Here is a 14344-nt window from a genome sequence, read left to right on the forward strand (position 1 = left end):
CCTGCAAATTAAAGATGACATTTAAATGATGCACGCATCATCTGCTTTCACGTGCCAGTATTCTTTTCATTCGGGCCAGTAGCTTTCAGTTGGCACTGGCCCGGTGTCCCACTGGTAAATATACCTGAATGTCAAGCCCTGCAAGGGCATGCTAATTTGAAAGATTATTAGCCTGGTTCTGTATGGAATGTAGGTACATTATGGGACACAGTATTCATCCCCCTTCGCGTTTTTCCTATTTTGTTGCATTACAACCTGTAATTTAAATTGATTTTTATTTGGATTTCATGTAATGGACATACACAAAATAGTCCAAATTGGTGAAGTGAAATGAAAAAAATAACTTGTTTCAAAAAATGCTAAAACATAAATAACGGAGAAGTGGTGCGTGCATATGTATTCACCCCCTTTGCTATGAAGCCCCTAAATAAGATCTGGTGCAACCAATTACCTTCAGAAGTCACAAAATTAGTTAAATAAAGTCCACCTGTGTACAATCTAACTGTCACATGATCTGTCACATGATCTCAGTATATATACACCTGTTCTGAGAGGCCCCAGAGTCTGCAACACCACTAAGCAAGCGGCACCATGAAGACCAAGGAGCTCTCCAAACAGGTCAGGGACAAAGTTGTGGAAAAGTACAGATCAGGGTTGGGTTATAAAAAAATATCTGAAACTTTGAACATCCCACGGAGCACAATTTAAATCCATTATTAAAAAATTGAAAGAATATGGCACCACAACAAACATGCCAAGAGAGGGCCGCCCACCAAAACTCACAGACAAGGCAAGGAGGGCATTAATCAGAGAGGCAACAAAGAGACCAAAGATAACCCTGAAGGAGCTGCAAAGCTCCACAGAGGATATTGGATTATCTGTCCATAGAACCACTTTAAGCCGTACACTCCACAGAGCTGGGCTTTACGGAAGAGTGGCCAGAAAAAAAGCCATTGCTTAAAGAAAAAAATAAGCAAACACGTTTGGTGTTCGCCAAAAGCCATGTGGGAGACTCCCCAAACATATTGAAGAAGGTACTCTGGTCAGATGAGACTAAAATGTAGCTTTTTGGCCATCAAGGAAAACGCTATGTCTGGCGCAAGCCCAACACCTCTCATCACCCTGAGAACACCATCCCCACAGTGAAGCATGGTGGTGGCAGCATCATGCTGTGGGAATGTTTTTCATCGGCAGGGACTAGGAAACTGGTCAGAATTGAAGGAATGACGGATGCGCTAAATACAGGGAAATTCTTGAGGGAGACCGGATTCAGTCTTCCAGAGATTTGAGACTGGGACGGAGGTTCCCCTTCCAGCAGGACAATGACCCTAAGCATACTGCTAAAGCAACACTTGAGTGGTTTAAGGGGAAACATTTAAATGTCTTGGAATGGCCTAGTCAAAGCCCAGACCTCAATCCAACTGAGAATCTGTGGTATGACTTAAAGATTGCAGTACACCAGCGGAACCCATCCAACTTGAAGGAGCTGGAGCAGTTTTGCCTTGAAGAATGGGCAAAAATCCCAGTGGCTAGATGTGCCAAGCTTATAGAGACATACCCCAAGAGACTTGCAGCTGTAATTGCTGCAAAAGGTGGCTCTACAAAGTATTGACTTTGGGGAGATGAATAGTTATGCACGCTCAAGTTTTCTGTTTTTTTGTCTTATTTCTTGTCTGTTTCACAAGAAAAAATATTTTGCATCTTCAAAGTGGTAGGCATGTTGTGTAAATCAAATGATACAAACCCCCATAAAATCCATTTTTATTCCAGGTTGTAAGGCAACAAAATAGGAAAAATGCCAAGGGGGGTGAATACTTTCGCAAGCCACGTTATCATTGACTTGGTACTGGTACCCTGTGTATATAGCCACGTTATCGTTGACTCAGTTACTGGAACCCTATGACTATAGCCACGTTATCGTTGACTCAGTTACTGGTACCCTGTGAATATAGCCACGTTATCGTTGACTCGGTACTGGTACCCTGTGAATATAGCCATGTTATTATTGACTCTGTCCTGGTACCCTGTGTATGTAGCCACGTTATCATTGACTCTGTACTGGTACCCTGTGTATGTAGCCACGTTATCATTGACTCTGTACTGGTACCCTGTGTATATAGCCACGTTATCGTTGACGCGGTACTGGTACCCTGTGTATATAGCCACGTTATCGTTGACTGGGTACTGGTACCCTGTGAATATAGCCTCGTTATCATTGACTCGGTACTGGTACCCTGTGAATATAGCCATGTTATTAATGACTCTGTACTGGTACCCTGTGTATGTAGCCACGTTATCGTTGACTCAGTACTGGTACCCTGTGTATGTAGCCACGTTATCGTTGACTCAGTACTGGGACCCTGTGTATATAGCCACGTTATCATTGACTCTTTTTTAATTTTTTTATTTCACCTTTATTTAACCAGGTAAGCCAGTTGATAACAAGTTCTCATTTACAACTGTGACCTGGCCAAGATAAAGCAAAGCAGTGCGATTTAAAAACAACAACAACATTGACTCTGTACTGGTACCCTGTGTATGTAGCCACGTTATCATTGACTCTGTACTGGTACCCTGTGTATATAGCCACGTTATCGTTCGACTCATTGTGCATTTATTCCTCACTATTGTTTCTCAATTTTTCTCTCTGCATTGTTGGGAAGGGCATGTTAGTTTATGAAGCATGTGACAAATAACATTTTATTTCATATAAGATCTGTTTAGCCTTTTAGATCGCATTGAATAAGATTATATGGATAGGGGGACCTGATCTTACCTCAGCACTCTGAGAAGCTTTTTGACCTCCAAGATTGACACTGTGCTAAGGTTCATATGGAGGTAGAAGTTGCTCTTAACTACAGATCTAGGATCAGTTCATCCACCCCAAATTCTAACTAATTTGAGAAAATTAAAAAATATATATTTTCCTTTTGTTTTTTTTTACCAGACTCAAGATACGGACCCCCATCCTCTCTCTTATTTAGTAACCTTTTCACTGAAACACTTTTCTGCAGTGTTGAGTAATACAGAGTAAATGCATGGGAAGAGTGTCTGCTATGTCAGTCAGTATATGATGTATATGGAGGAATGTGGTGTGAGAGTGGAATAGTTGCATATGTCTCCCTCTGCAGTCCATAGACAGAACTGCTGGGCGAGATGAGACACATATACCTAATTCAGACTGAATTGTGACAGTATGTTTCCTGTAAAAAACAATTGGCCATCGTTTATGACCACCTTTCAAACAGTCCCATTTTTACCACATTCTTGCTGGCATAAGCCTTTTATACATCCTGTGCGCATGCCGGCACCGGTGACGAGTGGGAGTAGGGATGTGCCGATGTGGGTGGGCGTCTATTTTAATCAATCCATTGAATATACACATCACAAAGAAATCCAATATTAATTCATTTAAGCAGGTTTTAAGAAACATTCAAAGACTAAGACATTTTATTTTCAAAAGAATTGAATAGCATATTTTGAGTTTAATTATGTTACTGGTCTGTGCAGCCAAGAAATCAGTAGTTAGTTACAGACAAGACACAAAAAGTAAAATTTTGAAACAGAGCCCATGCCCTCATTTATTTTGTTTGTAGGTCCTTGTATGTGCTTTAGAAAACATAGAATCTGCTCCCTCGGATCATTGGTCCCCCTGTAGCTCAGTTGGTAGAGCATGGCGCTTGCAACGCCAGGGTTGTGGGTTTGTTTCCCACGGGGGGCCAGTATGAAAATGTATGCACTCACTTAACTGTAAGTCGCTCTGGATAAGAGCGTCTGCTAAATGACTAAAATGTAAAAAATGTAAAGAAATTACACCCTCTTTGAAAATGTCGCTTTTTTTAATCCACGTTTCATTTTATTTTACTCTCACTCCTCTTTGTTAGATAGCATGCACATTGATAGCTTGCTAGCAAACGTCCTCGCCAACTGTTTTTTATTTATTTATAGAAGCAGCAGACAGTTATCTAAATCGGACTAATCGTAGCAAAACATAAATGCACAACAAGATATTGTAGCCTATAGCTTTTTGCCACTCCAGTATTAAAGGAAAAGCTGAGCGGCTTGCTTAATTGCGCACAGGCTCCCACCATTAATTAGCTAAATATTAGGTCTAATACTGCAGTAAATGTATCATCACCAGCCAATGTGATCACACCATAGCACACGTTCTCTCCTTTCAAACTCCCCACCAGTTATTTTGGTTGAAGACAGATGGCCTTCTAGCAATTTGTAGTTTAAGTTAGAAACGTATGCATATTAACCCATCATTTATTAGCTAAATATAAGGTCCTTTTAAATATTTACCTGTTAGTCAAGAAAAAAAATATGAAATGGAAGATGCACAGTCTGCCTTCCCCCAAGCGGAATGCCAAAGCATTTCTATGACAATAGACAAGAACAGCTCAAGGACAGAACTACATACATTTAAATTGAGAATTCTGTGAAGCTTTTTGAATGACGAGGACGAGTTTTATGTCGGACCACAATAGAATGTTCATGATTTAATGCGTTGGCGGAAATAAAAGTACATGCTTTGTTACCGGCAATACTTTTCAGATATAACGAAAAGGCGTCAATAAGTTGACGGCATGGTAAAGTTGGCAGCTTTTCATCTTGGAATGAATGGGATAATGGTTGCCCAAGGTCAGGAGGTAACAAAAATACAGCTATTTTGTTACATAAACATTATTCATATATTTCACATACATGGTACTTTTATACACAGTATGACATGACATAAATGTTGTTTGATATACACATTACACATTAAAAGGTACTCAGACATATACGATATACATGATATATGGTGTTTTCAGTCATAACTATTACAGATGAGCTTTCAATCCCAGCTACTCTCAGCCCATCCCATCTAGCTCCGTAGACCACCCTCTCTTGATTTCCATGTGCCATATATTTTTCAGCTGTGCTGTGATTCATGAATACATCTTACATTAATTCTGAACCTTTTATAATCTCATAGTATCCATATTGTAAATTAAATATGAATATTTTTGCTAAGAGTTTCATTATATTGTTAATTGATTGACTATGGCTTTCCAAATCGCCCAACATTGCTATTTGTAGGTTTAGTTTTAGATTCATGTTGTTATTTTTCAGCCTCTCCTGAACCTGTGACCAGAAACGAGCTACATACCAGTATAAGTTACCTAATGATTGTTTCTTTGCAGCAAAATCTGCAGAGCTGAGATGGTTGTATGCCCCATATATACAGTATAACATTCTGTTGGTGGCAAGAGTTTTGTATAATAATTTACATTGAAAAATCAACCATTTTGTGTGTTGAAAAATCGATTCCCAGCTATTTTGTAACCTGTATTGTGCGGCTGTCAACATTTTGGTCCTCAAAATAAACTGGTATATTTGCCTATTTATGCAATTTTTTCAGTCTGGTTTTTAATATAGGCCAAATAAACAAATCCCCTACCCTCTCCCCCTTTCACTCCTCCATTTCTGTGGTAATACTGCAATCAGACGTTGTTCCGTTTTTTAAATCTATACATTTTTTAAGAGAGACTATGTAATTGATTTTGGAATGTACAAAGGTCTCTATTTGAAAACCTTGCAATTAGACCTGTGTATAAAGTTAGAGTGGCTTGTTTCAATTCAGTTGTTTAGTTTGTCATGATTGCACTGCGAATGTGACTTTTCCATGTCATTTCGTTGAATCACTCCGAGGGGAAATGGGTTACAGTGAGGATAACAGGACCATATGGAGTGTGTCATGTCCACAGAAACCTACTGTGTCCTTCTCTTCACACTACATCAGACCCTCGGGTGGAAAGGGAAATGAAGAGAGAGAGAGAGCGAGAGAGAGTGATTGAGAGGTGGATGTCTTTGCTATTAATGAAAGCGATGAGAGAGAGAGAGAGGGAGATGGTTATAAAGAGAAAAATACATCAGAAGAGAGCGAGGGAGAGGAAAGAGAAAGTGCTTTGTGGGAAGAAACCATGTGTGATGTGAACTAGCAGCTACTGGGAGGGCGATAGCTCCTTCTGTTTGAGCTGATACACTGTCTCTACACAGTGTCTCCTCGGGGATGATACACCTACTACGGTTTGTTGTTAGATTTTAAAAAGCCTCCGGCAACAACAGAGTAGTGCTTTCATGCCAATGAAGTGTGTGTGTCTGTCTGTGTGTGTGAGAGATTGTATATTAAAAGGGAGATACCATGAGGATGGCGATAAACGTGTATGTTTGAGGGATGGGGAGTGGGTAGAGTAAAGGGGTTCCACTGCCTCTCTTCTATTGGTCAGTTATGACGGCATTCTCCCCCCTGAGGTTCCCGCTCCTCTCTCTCTCTCTCTCTCTCTCTCTCTCTCTCTCTCTCTCTCTCTCTCTCTCTCTCTCTCTCTCTCTCTCTCTCTCTCTCTCTCTCTCTCTCTCTCTCTCTCTCTCTCTCTCTCTCTCTCTCTCTCTCTCTCTCTCTCTCTCTCTCTCTCTCTCTCTCTCTCTCTCCCCTCCCCCCCCACCTCCCTCCCTCTGTGCACTTGCCCTCCCCTGCCTGTCTGCAGTAGTCCATTTGGAGCGCACAGCAGCGGCAGTAGCATCCGTTAGCCATTAACAGCAGTGCAGAAAAGGGGGGAGGCCCCGTTTTAAATTTGTTTTCAGCAATGTCTACCACGAACGCATCAACCCACGGACCCCCCTCTCACTCTCCTTCCCTCCCCCCTCCTCCTGTCCTCCTTCCCTCTGTACTCCTCCTCGTCTTCTAGCACCTCTCAGTCTTTCGGTCACATGCTCTCTGTCTCTCTCCCTCTGCGTTTTGCGCGCATGCTCAGCCGTCCTCCCGCCCAGCCCCAGACCAGACTTCTGCATTGGAGCAGCACGAGCAGTAGGCTTAGCCATTAGCTGTTAGCATCGCAGGGCCTTTTAGGTGGTGAGTGCTGTAGGAGGGAGGAGGGAGCACCGATGTGCTTTGCTTCTCCTCCTGCCTCGCCTATCCGTGACCCGACCTGTGGCTCCAGGGGTCCCCTGCTCTCCTTTTTGGCAGAGGCTTTGGACCATCATTGTTAGACACAGCAAAGGACCCTCCTGTTCTGCAAAGGACCTGGAAGGAAACCTTTACTTTGACTGGAAGGATTTCTACCCTAGCTGTGTTTTTGTTATGGAAGTCTGCTCTGCTGGAGTCTTAGGTGAAGGAGTCCCTTTTTGAAGCCTTGCTGTTTCTGTGAACAAAGGGCAGTGGCTGTTTCAGTGCTCCTCTGTTGAAGTGAAGGATTTCCTGAAGAAGAGAGATGCACGCATACACAAGCACATACAGGCTTGTGTGCCCAGTGTCCTGCTAAAGCTCACTGCCAGAGCCATCCTCTCTCCTCTGCCTCTCCCTGATCTAATGTGATCTCCAGCACCACGTCTGTTTCCTCTCTGACTCTGATTCACCATCGACTGTAAGGACCGGTCAGCTGTAAACAAACACGTCTCCAAGACGTCACATTTGGGACGGAAGCAGCTTTTAGCTAAGGCTGTGTGGCTGATCGAAACACACGCAAACATAACAAGCTTTAGTCACTTCCTCCCCTCAGCTTCCAAAGTGTTTTACATCAGAAAGGACCACTCGTGTGTGTGTAAAGGGACTACATCATTTGGAAGGGATTTTTATAGATGGACTTTCTGAAGCAAACTCAATCCATCTACTTTGCCTGCTGTGGCCTATATGTCTATATCATTACAACAGGACTGGTGATATAAAAGTACCTTGCTTTCTTTTCTCATTTATGCGAAGTCCTGGGAATAGGGGCTTGGTTGTGAAAGAGGGATTCTCTCTCTTTTGAAGGAGGAGAGTGGAGGATAGAAAGTGGAAGACTTATTACCTGTCCTCTGTTTAAACCGCCGAACCATGTGCCGTCTGTTTTGCTGCTAGGCAACGGCGTGCCCGTTTTTTTTTTAGAATTTTGGAAAAAAGCAGTGTGAAACAGGATCAGTATCTTTTCAGAACCGTGACTGTGTAAAATTTCTCTGGCTGAATCACAGTGATAGCACCCCGTATCTACACTATGCTGGATGCTCTGGTCAGTTGTGAGGTAGGGACTATAGTGTTATCAGGCCTAGGGGCTGTGTCGTCTCTTTGACAGTGGGGCTTACTGAATGGACATGATGAACCCAACGAACTCACTGATTCTCTATGCTGCTCAAACCCGCTGGATCCTCTCTACCTTTGAAAGTCATTATAATTATGGTCTATTTTTGCCGAGTTTGTATTATCATCGGGGATGACAGTCTTGAGAGAAGCTCCCATCCGATACCTCACTGTGTTGTGTGTGTCACCGCCCAGAACTATCGACCTGTTCTTTCCCCCAAAAGGTCACTGCTGTCATTTGTAAAGACCGTCTGTAAAGTGTGCATTGCTAAACAGCCAAAGAAAAACATCTCTGCTGGACCCTGACCTCAAGTTTTGGCCCGGGTTCGCAGACCCTGATACGAACTTAGCTTGGACGTAGCCGGGACTTCGGACTGCACGCTGGCCACCCTGGCCCCAGAGCGGGACCCTCCCTCCCCCTCTCGCTCTCCACCCTCCTCTCCCTCCATTTCCCCCACCACCCCACCCTCACCCCCGGTGATGACCCCAGCGGTGCGGAAGGGCAGCTGGGGGGCAGAGGAAGGGGGTTCAGCGGAGGAGAAGGCTGGGGAGACAGACTCTGTCTGTAAGGTGATGGGGCTCTTGGGGATGGGCCACCGCCTCTTCGTTCCCCGACTTCTGGCGGTGAGACTAGGACAGGGACTGAGACTGGATAGGAGGGGTTGGCCAATCTTACCCTGCGAGGGCCACTGCGGGCGTTAGATTTTTCCTTAGTGAAAATCATGTTTCAACATGTTTTTGTAATGTAGTTATGTTGTTGAATAGCTTGGGCTGTTAATGTTGTGTTTTGTGTGAGTCTAATTTTGGATCATCATTATGACAATGCATTGTATGCCTTCGGGTGGCGCTATTGCAGTTATTGCCATGGTAGTCAACCTGTTCTAACTCTGTTGGCATGTGACACTAACAGATATGTAGTATTATTGCAGAATACTACTATTCCCGACGAAGTTTGACGATGTAGTGTCATGTTTTCAGACTTTCTTATGTCAAGGGAGCTAAAATGCTACTTCTACGCTTTCTGTAACAGCCCTGCAAATATAAGCACTCTGGTTGTGATTTACTAAGCGCTTGTTCTAGGTGCAAAACAAAAAAGGCTGCAACATACTTAACCGTAATATCTTATTCTTTCTTCAAGCCTTTGCTTTGCATTTTTAATACCCTCTATAAAAAACAGGTGCAAAGTTTGGGCCAAACACAAAGCAGATTTAATTGAATGGATACTATATATACCCTATTCTATTGGCTGAGCTTCTCTTGTTGTCTTTTCCCCACAGACATCTAAGGAAGACTTGCTCCAGGCTGACTTCGAGGGAGCACTGAAGTTCTTCCGGGTCCAGCTGCCCAAACGCTACCGGGCTGCAGAGAACGCTCGCAGGCTCATGGAACAGGCCTGTAACATCAAGGTAGGAACATTTATTCGGTTTTCTGTTCCCCTGCAATGCACACACTGCACCGACCACTGGTCCAAAAGTGAGCTCTGCTCAGATGCTTATGCCTCCGACTGGGCGAAATCCGGTTTTATTTTCATAGATGTGGAATTGTCAGTCTAGTTGAATTGGCTAGATGACTTCTCAGCCAGGTTTTCCATCAGAGCCGAACGGCGGATGATGATGATTCCTTGTGAACTTTTTTCCTTTATTGGTCTCTCAATATCTCTCAGCCTGTCTGTGTGTGGTTGTAGATGTAAACTGTACCTACATCCTCCCACATGGAGAATATAATGAGGTCTGTGGTATTTGGGGAATGTGCTGAGGTCAGAAGAAGGCCCCAGTAGCCCAAGGCTGCCTGCCTGCACACAGAGATGACACCGGAGCATCAAGGCTCAAGACACACACACACACACACACACACACAAAACACACATGCATATTGACGCCACACACACACATACGTTCACCTTCCTTCACACTCTTCACATACGCTGCTGCTACTCTCTGTTTATTATCTATGCATAGTCACTTTACCCCTACCTACATGTTACATATTACCTCAATTACCTTGACTAACCCGTACCCCTGCACATTGAATTGGTACCGGTACCCCCTGCATATAGCCTCGTTATTGTTATTTTGTGTTACAATTTTTCCTTTAGTTTATTTAGCAAATGTTTCTTACTTTTTTCAACTCTGCGTTGTTGGTTAAGGGCTCGTAAGAAAGGATTTCACGGTAAGGTCTACACCTGTTGTATTCGGCACATGTGACAAATAAAATGTCATTTGATTTACCCAGCAGCTCCCGTGTTTGTGTGTGTGTGCGTTTTTCTAGCTCGCTTCACAACTGTGTATAGGTGGCAAAGCAGAAGGCAACAGTATTCCTAGTGTCACAGGAAGGAAGAAGAGAGAAATGGAAGAGAGAATTCTCTCCATCCCCACCCATCCCTGCTCTCTGTGTGTGTGTATATATATATATACTCTCTCCCACCCCCTCTCCCCTGTGTATTTCTAACCACAGGATATCCTGAGTGTAGACACTGCATACATTATTATGCAATTATTGTCTTGTACAAGCTTATCTCTGAAAGTTCCAGGAAGAAAATCATGTGCTAAATGTTCTGCTTTCAACTAAATGTTTGAGTGGTATTATTTCACCTTCTCACATACTGACATAATGTAAAACACGCGCACCACAGGATGCTGCTGAGAAGAGGACATTTTACATTACATTTTAGTCATTTAGCAGACGCTCTTATCCAGAGCGACTTACAGTTAGTGAGTGCATACATTTGAGTGAGTGCAGGACAACTCATAACAATAGCTGGAATGGAGTGAATGGTATCAAACACGTTTGAGTTAAATTACCATTCCATTTATTCCGTTCCAGCCATTACTATGAGCCCGTCCTCCGACACCGTCAGGTGAGTCCAGAGGATGACTTGAGGGGCAGGCTCTAGGACCATGAGGGAGAGAGTCTGGGAGAGAGCTAGAGCAGGAAGGAGGGCCTTACAATGACAGAAGTGTACAAGGTGAGCTGAACAGGTGACTGCGTGCCACACAGTGAGTCAGCAGGAGAAGGAAATGGAGGAAAACGCCTAATCTCTTTTGTTTGATTCGGGCCAGAGAGGCTTTCACTGCTCTTTTTCGACCAGCAGCAGTGTTTGATTCTGGATGAACTGTGCAACGAGAGAGAGACTTTACCTAGCTCTGGCTACTCCTATGTTCTGTGACTGTCTTTCACAAACGTTCACACACACACACACACACACACAACCCTTGAGAGTGGAGTGTCTCTGTGTTCCCATTTCACATTAGCAGTCGCTGGTAGAGATTCCAATCACCTTGGATTGGAAACACACACTGCAGCAAGACTGAAGACAATGTGAAACCAGCCTGCACTCTGAGCTTGCAAGGCTGTATGTTTTGGTTTAGCTTCGACCATTTGAACCAAAATACATTTTTGACTGTGATTGTGGTGGCCGTCAAGTCTCTTGGGAGCTAAAACGTGTAATAGGACCCTCTGATTGACTGGCTGTTAGGACTGACCTGGAAACTGCTTTGGAATACAAGGGACTTTCCGAGACCCTGGGGCATGAATGAATTGCCTGATCAAAACCCATCCAGCAAGAGATAATTAACTTACTGAGTGTGAGAGAGAAACGAGCCACAGCAGCAGCCCTCTCATCCTGGGATTTCAATTCTCCCTTCAATTTCCTCTGAAGTGACATTGTGCCTGAGGTGTTTTGACAGAGAAGAGCCTAGTCTCCAGAAATAGCCACTCTATTTTTGCATCTTGTCCTTTTTTAACATGTTTTTTCATACCTATTTAATCTTTTGGTGGAACTAAAAAAAGATTCTGTTGGAGGTGTGTGTCTCTGTGTGTCTGTCCTGTGCCCGTGTGTGTTCACTTCTTTCAGGAGACAAGCTCATGGAGTGAGTGAGAGTGAAAGAAAAGAGACTTACATCACAGAATTTGGTGTCATTAGAAGCAATGAAGCACAGTGTCTACCGGCGACCACAACCATCATGCCCTGTCAATGGAACTGCACTTCATCAAGCTCGGCATTGAGTCCGTTGATGATATACCTCATATGTCCACGAGAGCCAAAAAAGGAAAGCTAGCTAGCCTGTTCAATTTACTTTGTCCTTTAATTTTTTCGTTGATGTCTAAAGCGGATCAACTTGACTCCTAAGCAGCTTAGGGGAGTACAAGAATTCACTGGCACCTGCTAGTTGGGGAGCAAAGCTTTCTACGAGTAACAACCCACAGGATTATGGGAAGGAATTTGAATTTCACAGCCCTTAAACACCCCAAGGACAACGTTGAGGAAACTTCAAGACATTTCCAGGACAAAAAGAATACACAACAAGGCTTTGAAACTTTTAGCATTTAAAGTCCATTCAAAACCAACTCAGGATTCCCACTGAAGGCGCTTGATTTGATTGATTAATCTAGTTGCAGTTATTACATTTCTTCTGCCTGCTTTCAAAATCCCTCTGGGAGAAGTTTCAAGCTCAGCGGTTTCACCAGTGGAAGAAGAGAGAGGGAGAGAGGGGAACAGAAGGAGCGGTTACTCAGAATGCTGCTACCTTGAGAGAAGGAAGGAGGAAGAGAAGGAAGGAGGAGAACGTATACACCAGGGAGATTTCCTGAAGTTAGCTAGGCTAGGCAAAGCCCCAGGAGGATCTGAAGTGAACAGTTGGGTCCTGAGGAGCCTGGCTGCAGGCAATGTAACCTAAACCTTGGGAGTTTATTTGAATTACAGCCACCAGATTAGCTGTGTTTAGTCATTTAGTTTTATTTGGATTCTATTTTTTTGGAGGACACAAACTCTGTGTGTGATGTGTGCAGACTGCAGTGGTACTTAACATGTCGAGTCATTGTGATCGGTCTGACAGTTCCAACACTTTCTCACAGACAGACATGCTAAAACATACAGTTGAAGTGTATGTGTAGCTTAGTAGGAGTGCGACTAAACCAGACTTTATCTTACCAAGACCGAAGGGAGGTGAAAATAATACCCGGAGCGCAACCTGAGAAGAGCGGGAAATACGTCACGGATCGCAGGACAAACAAATGGAGAAAAGGAAGAAAGAAGGAGGAGAAATAGCAGCCTGGCAGTTCTGAAACGAAAGACACTATCATCCTCTCAACACGCTTGAGAACACCAAGCATCAGAGAGGGAGAGGGAAACAGAGAGAGACGGGTGTGTTGCAGGGATCCTCCCTTACTCCCTCCTACCTCACGCTGTCCCGCCCTCCTTTAGGGGTGTGTCTTGTACCCTGAGGGACAGTGAAAGAGGCCAGTCACTCCTCAGGCTGTCTGACCGACCTGTTGCCCCTACTGTCTCCTCCACTTCTCCACCCGTCCACTCCTCGTCTTCTTCCCCCACCTGTGGAGCTGACACTATCCTGTGTCAAGATGATGGAAGAGATCTCCATCACGGTGGCGTATGATGCCCACGTCATCAACCAGATCTGTGAGGAGGATATCCTGGTTAGCCTGGTGGCCCACTCTAAGCCTCCCAAACCTGTGGTAGGTGTAAGTCTAGGTTAAGTCTGAAGTCACTCCTCAGTCCTGGCTACTTCTGGCAGCCTCAATTCTCTTCACTTCTGTCTGCACTCTGACTGTCTAAGAACCGCTGAAGGAAACACTGCTTGTTTGTGCAACAGTGAACACTTTGTATCTTTTTTTTCTGCTGGCTTGTAGGAGACAGTATAGATTGTAGTGTGTGTCTGTCAGTCAGTCAAAAAATTTTTACCACGCAAGTGACCTGGAAGATTGTATTTTATCAGACATTTGAGAAATGTACCGGTCATCCATATGCATTGGGTGCGTAATCCATTAGGGCGTCCGCCATCGCCATCAATAAACAAGGGATATTTGGCAAATGAGCCAAATTTACGTGTCCTTAGAAACAACCTGTAACAAATGACAAAAACACTTCCTTGTGTTTCGATGTGTAGCATATGAAAAACTTTATAGCCTACTGTTTTGTTGGTTTTTAATTTCCTAAAACAATAATTGTCCACCTCATGGTTCAGCTGTCGGAGATTTCAGCACAAAATGCATCAGGGCATTGCATTCATAGGCCTATAGGCTTAGGTGGCCACTGTATGATATTAATATTTTAAGAAATGTATATAAAGGAAGAGAAGCTTAGGCCTAGCCCCAGAGAGAGAGTAATAGAAATATGCCTATGGCATGCTACGACACTAACATACATTTCTTTATCCTTGTAAGATAGGCTACTGCGTCTGCTAGAGAGATATAGGCGTACAGGAGGTTCATTTGTAAATTTTCGATCCT

At 43.7% G+C, this 14344-nt stretch overlaps 1 protein-coding gene across 6 annotated transcripts in view; it reads left to right on the forward strand.

Moving 5' to 3' along the window:
- Positions 1–14344, forward strand: part of LOC121533712 (rab GTPase-activating protein 1-like) — a 170347-nt gene that overhangs the window by 137738 nt on the left and 18265 nt on the right. For 4 of the 6 annotated variants that reach the window (XM_041839880.2, XM_041839882.2, XM_041839883.2 and 1 more), the window contains exon 19: positions 9376–9504. In XM_041839880.2, the coding sequence (XP_041695814.2) occupies positions 9376–9504 (129 nt within the window). Of the gene's footprint in view, positions 1–6555; positions 8723–9375; positions 9505–12304; positions 13571–14344 lie in introns of those variants that run through there. The other 2 variants (XM_041839884.2, XM_041839885.2) reach the window with 2 other exon arrangements.

The sequence above is a fragment of the Coregonus clupeaformis genome, chromosome 20 (genome assembly GCF_020615455.1).
Source record: "Coregonus clupeaformis isolate EN_2021a chromosome 20, ASM2061545v1, whole genome shotgun sequence".
Lineage (NCBI taxonomy): Eukaryota > Metazoa > Chordata > Actinopteri > Salmoniformes > Salmonidae > Coregonus > Coregonus clupeaformis.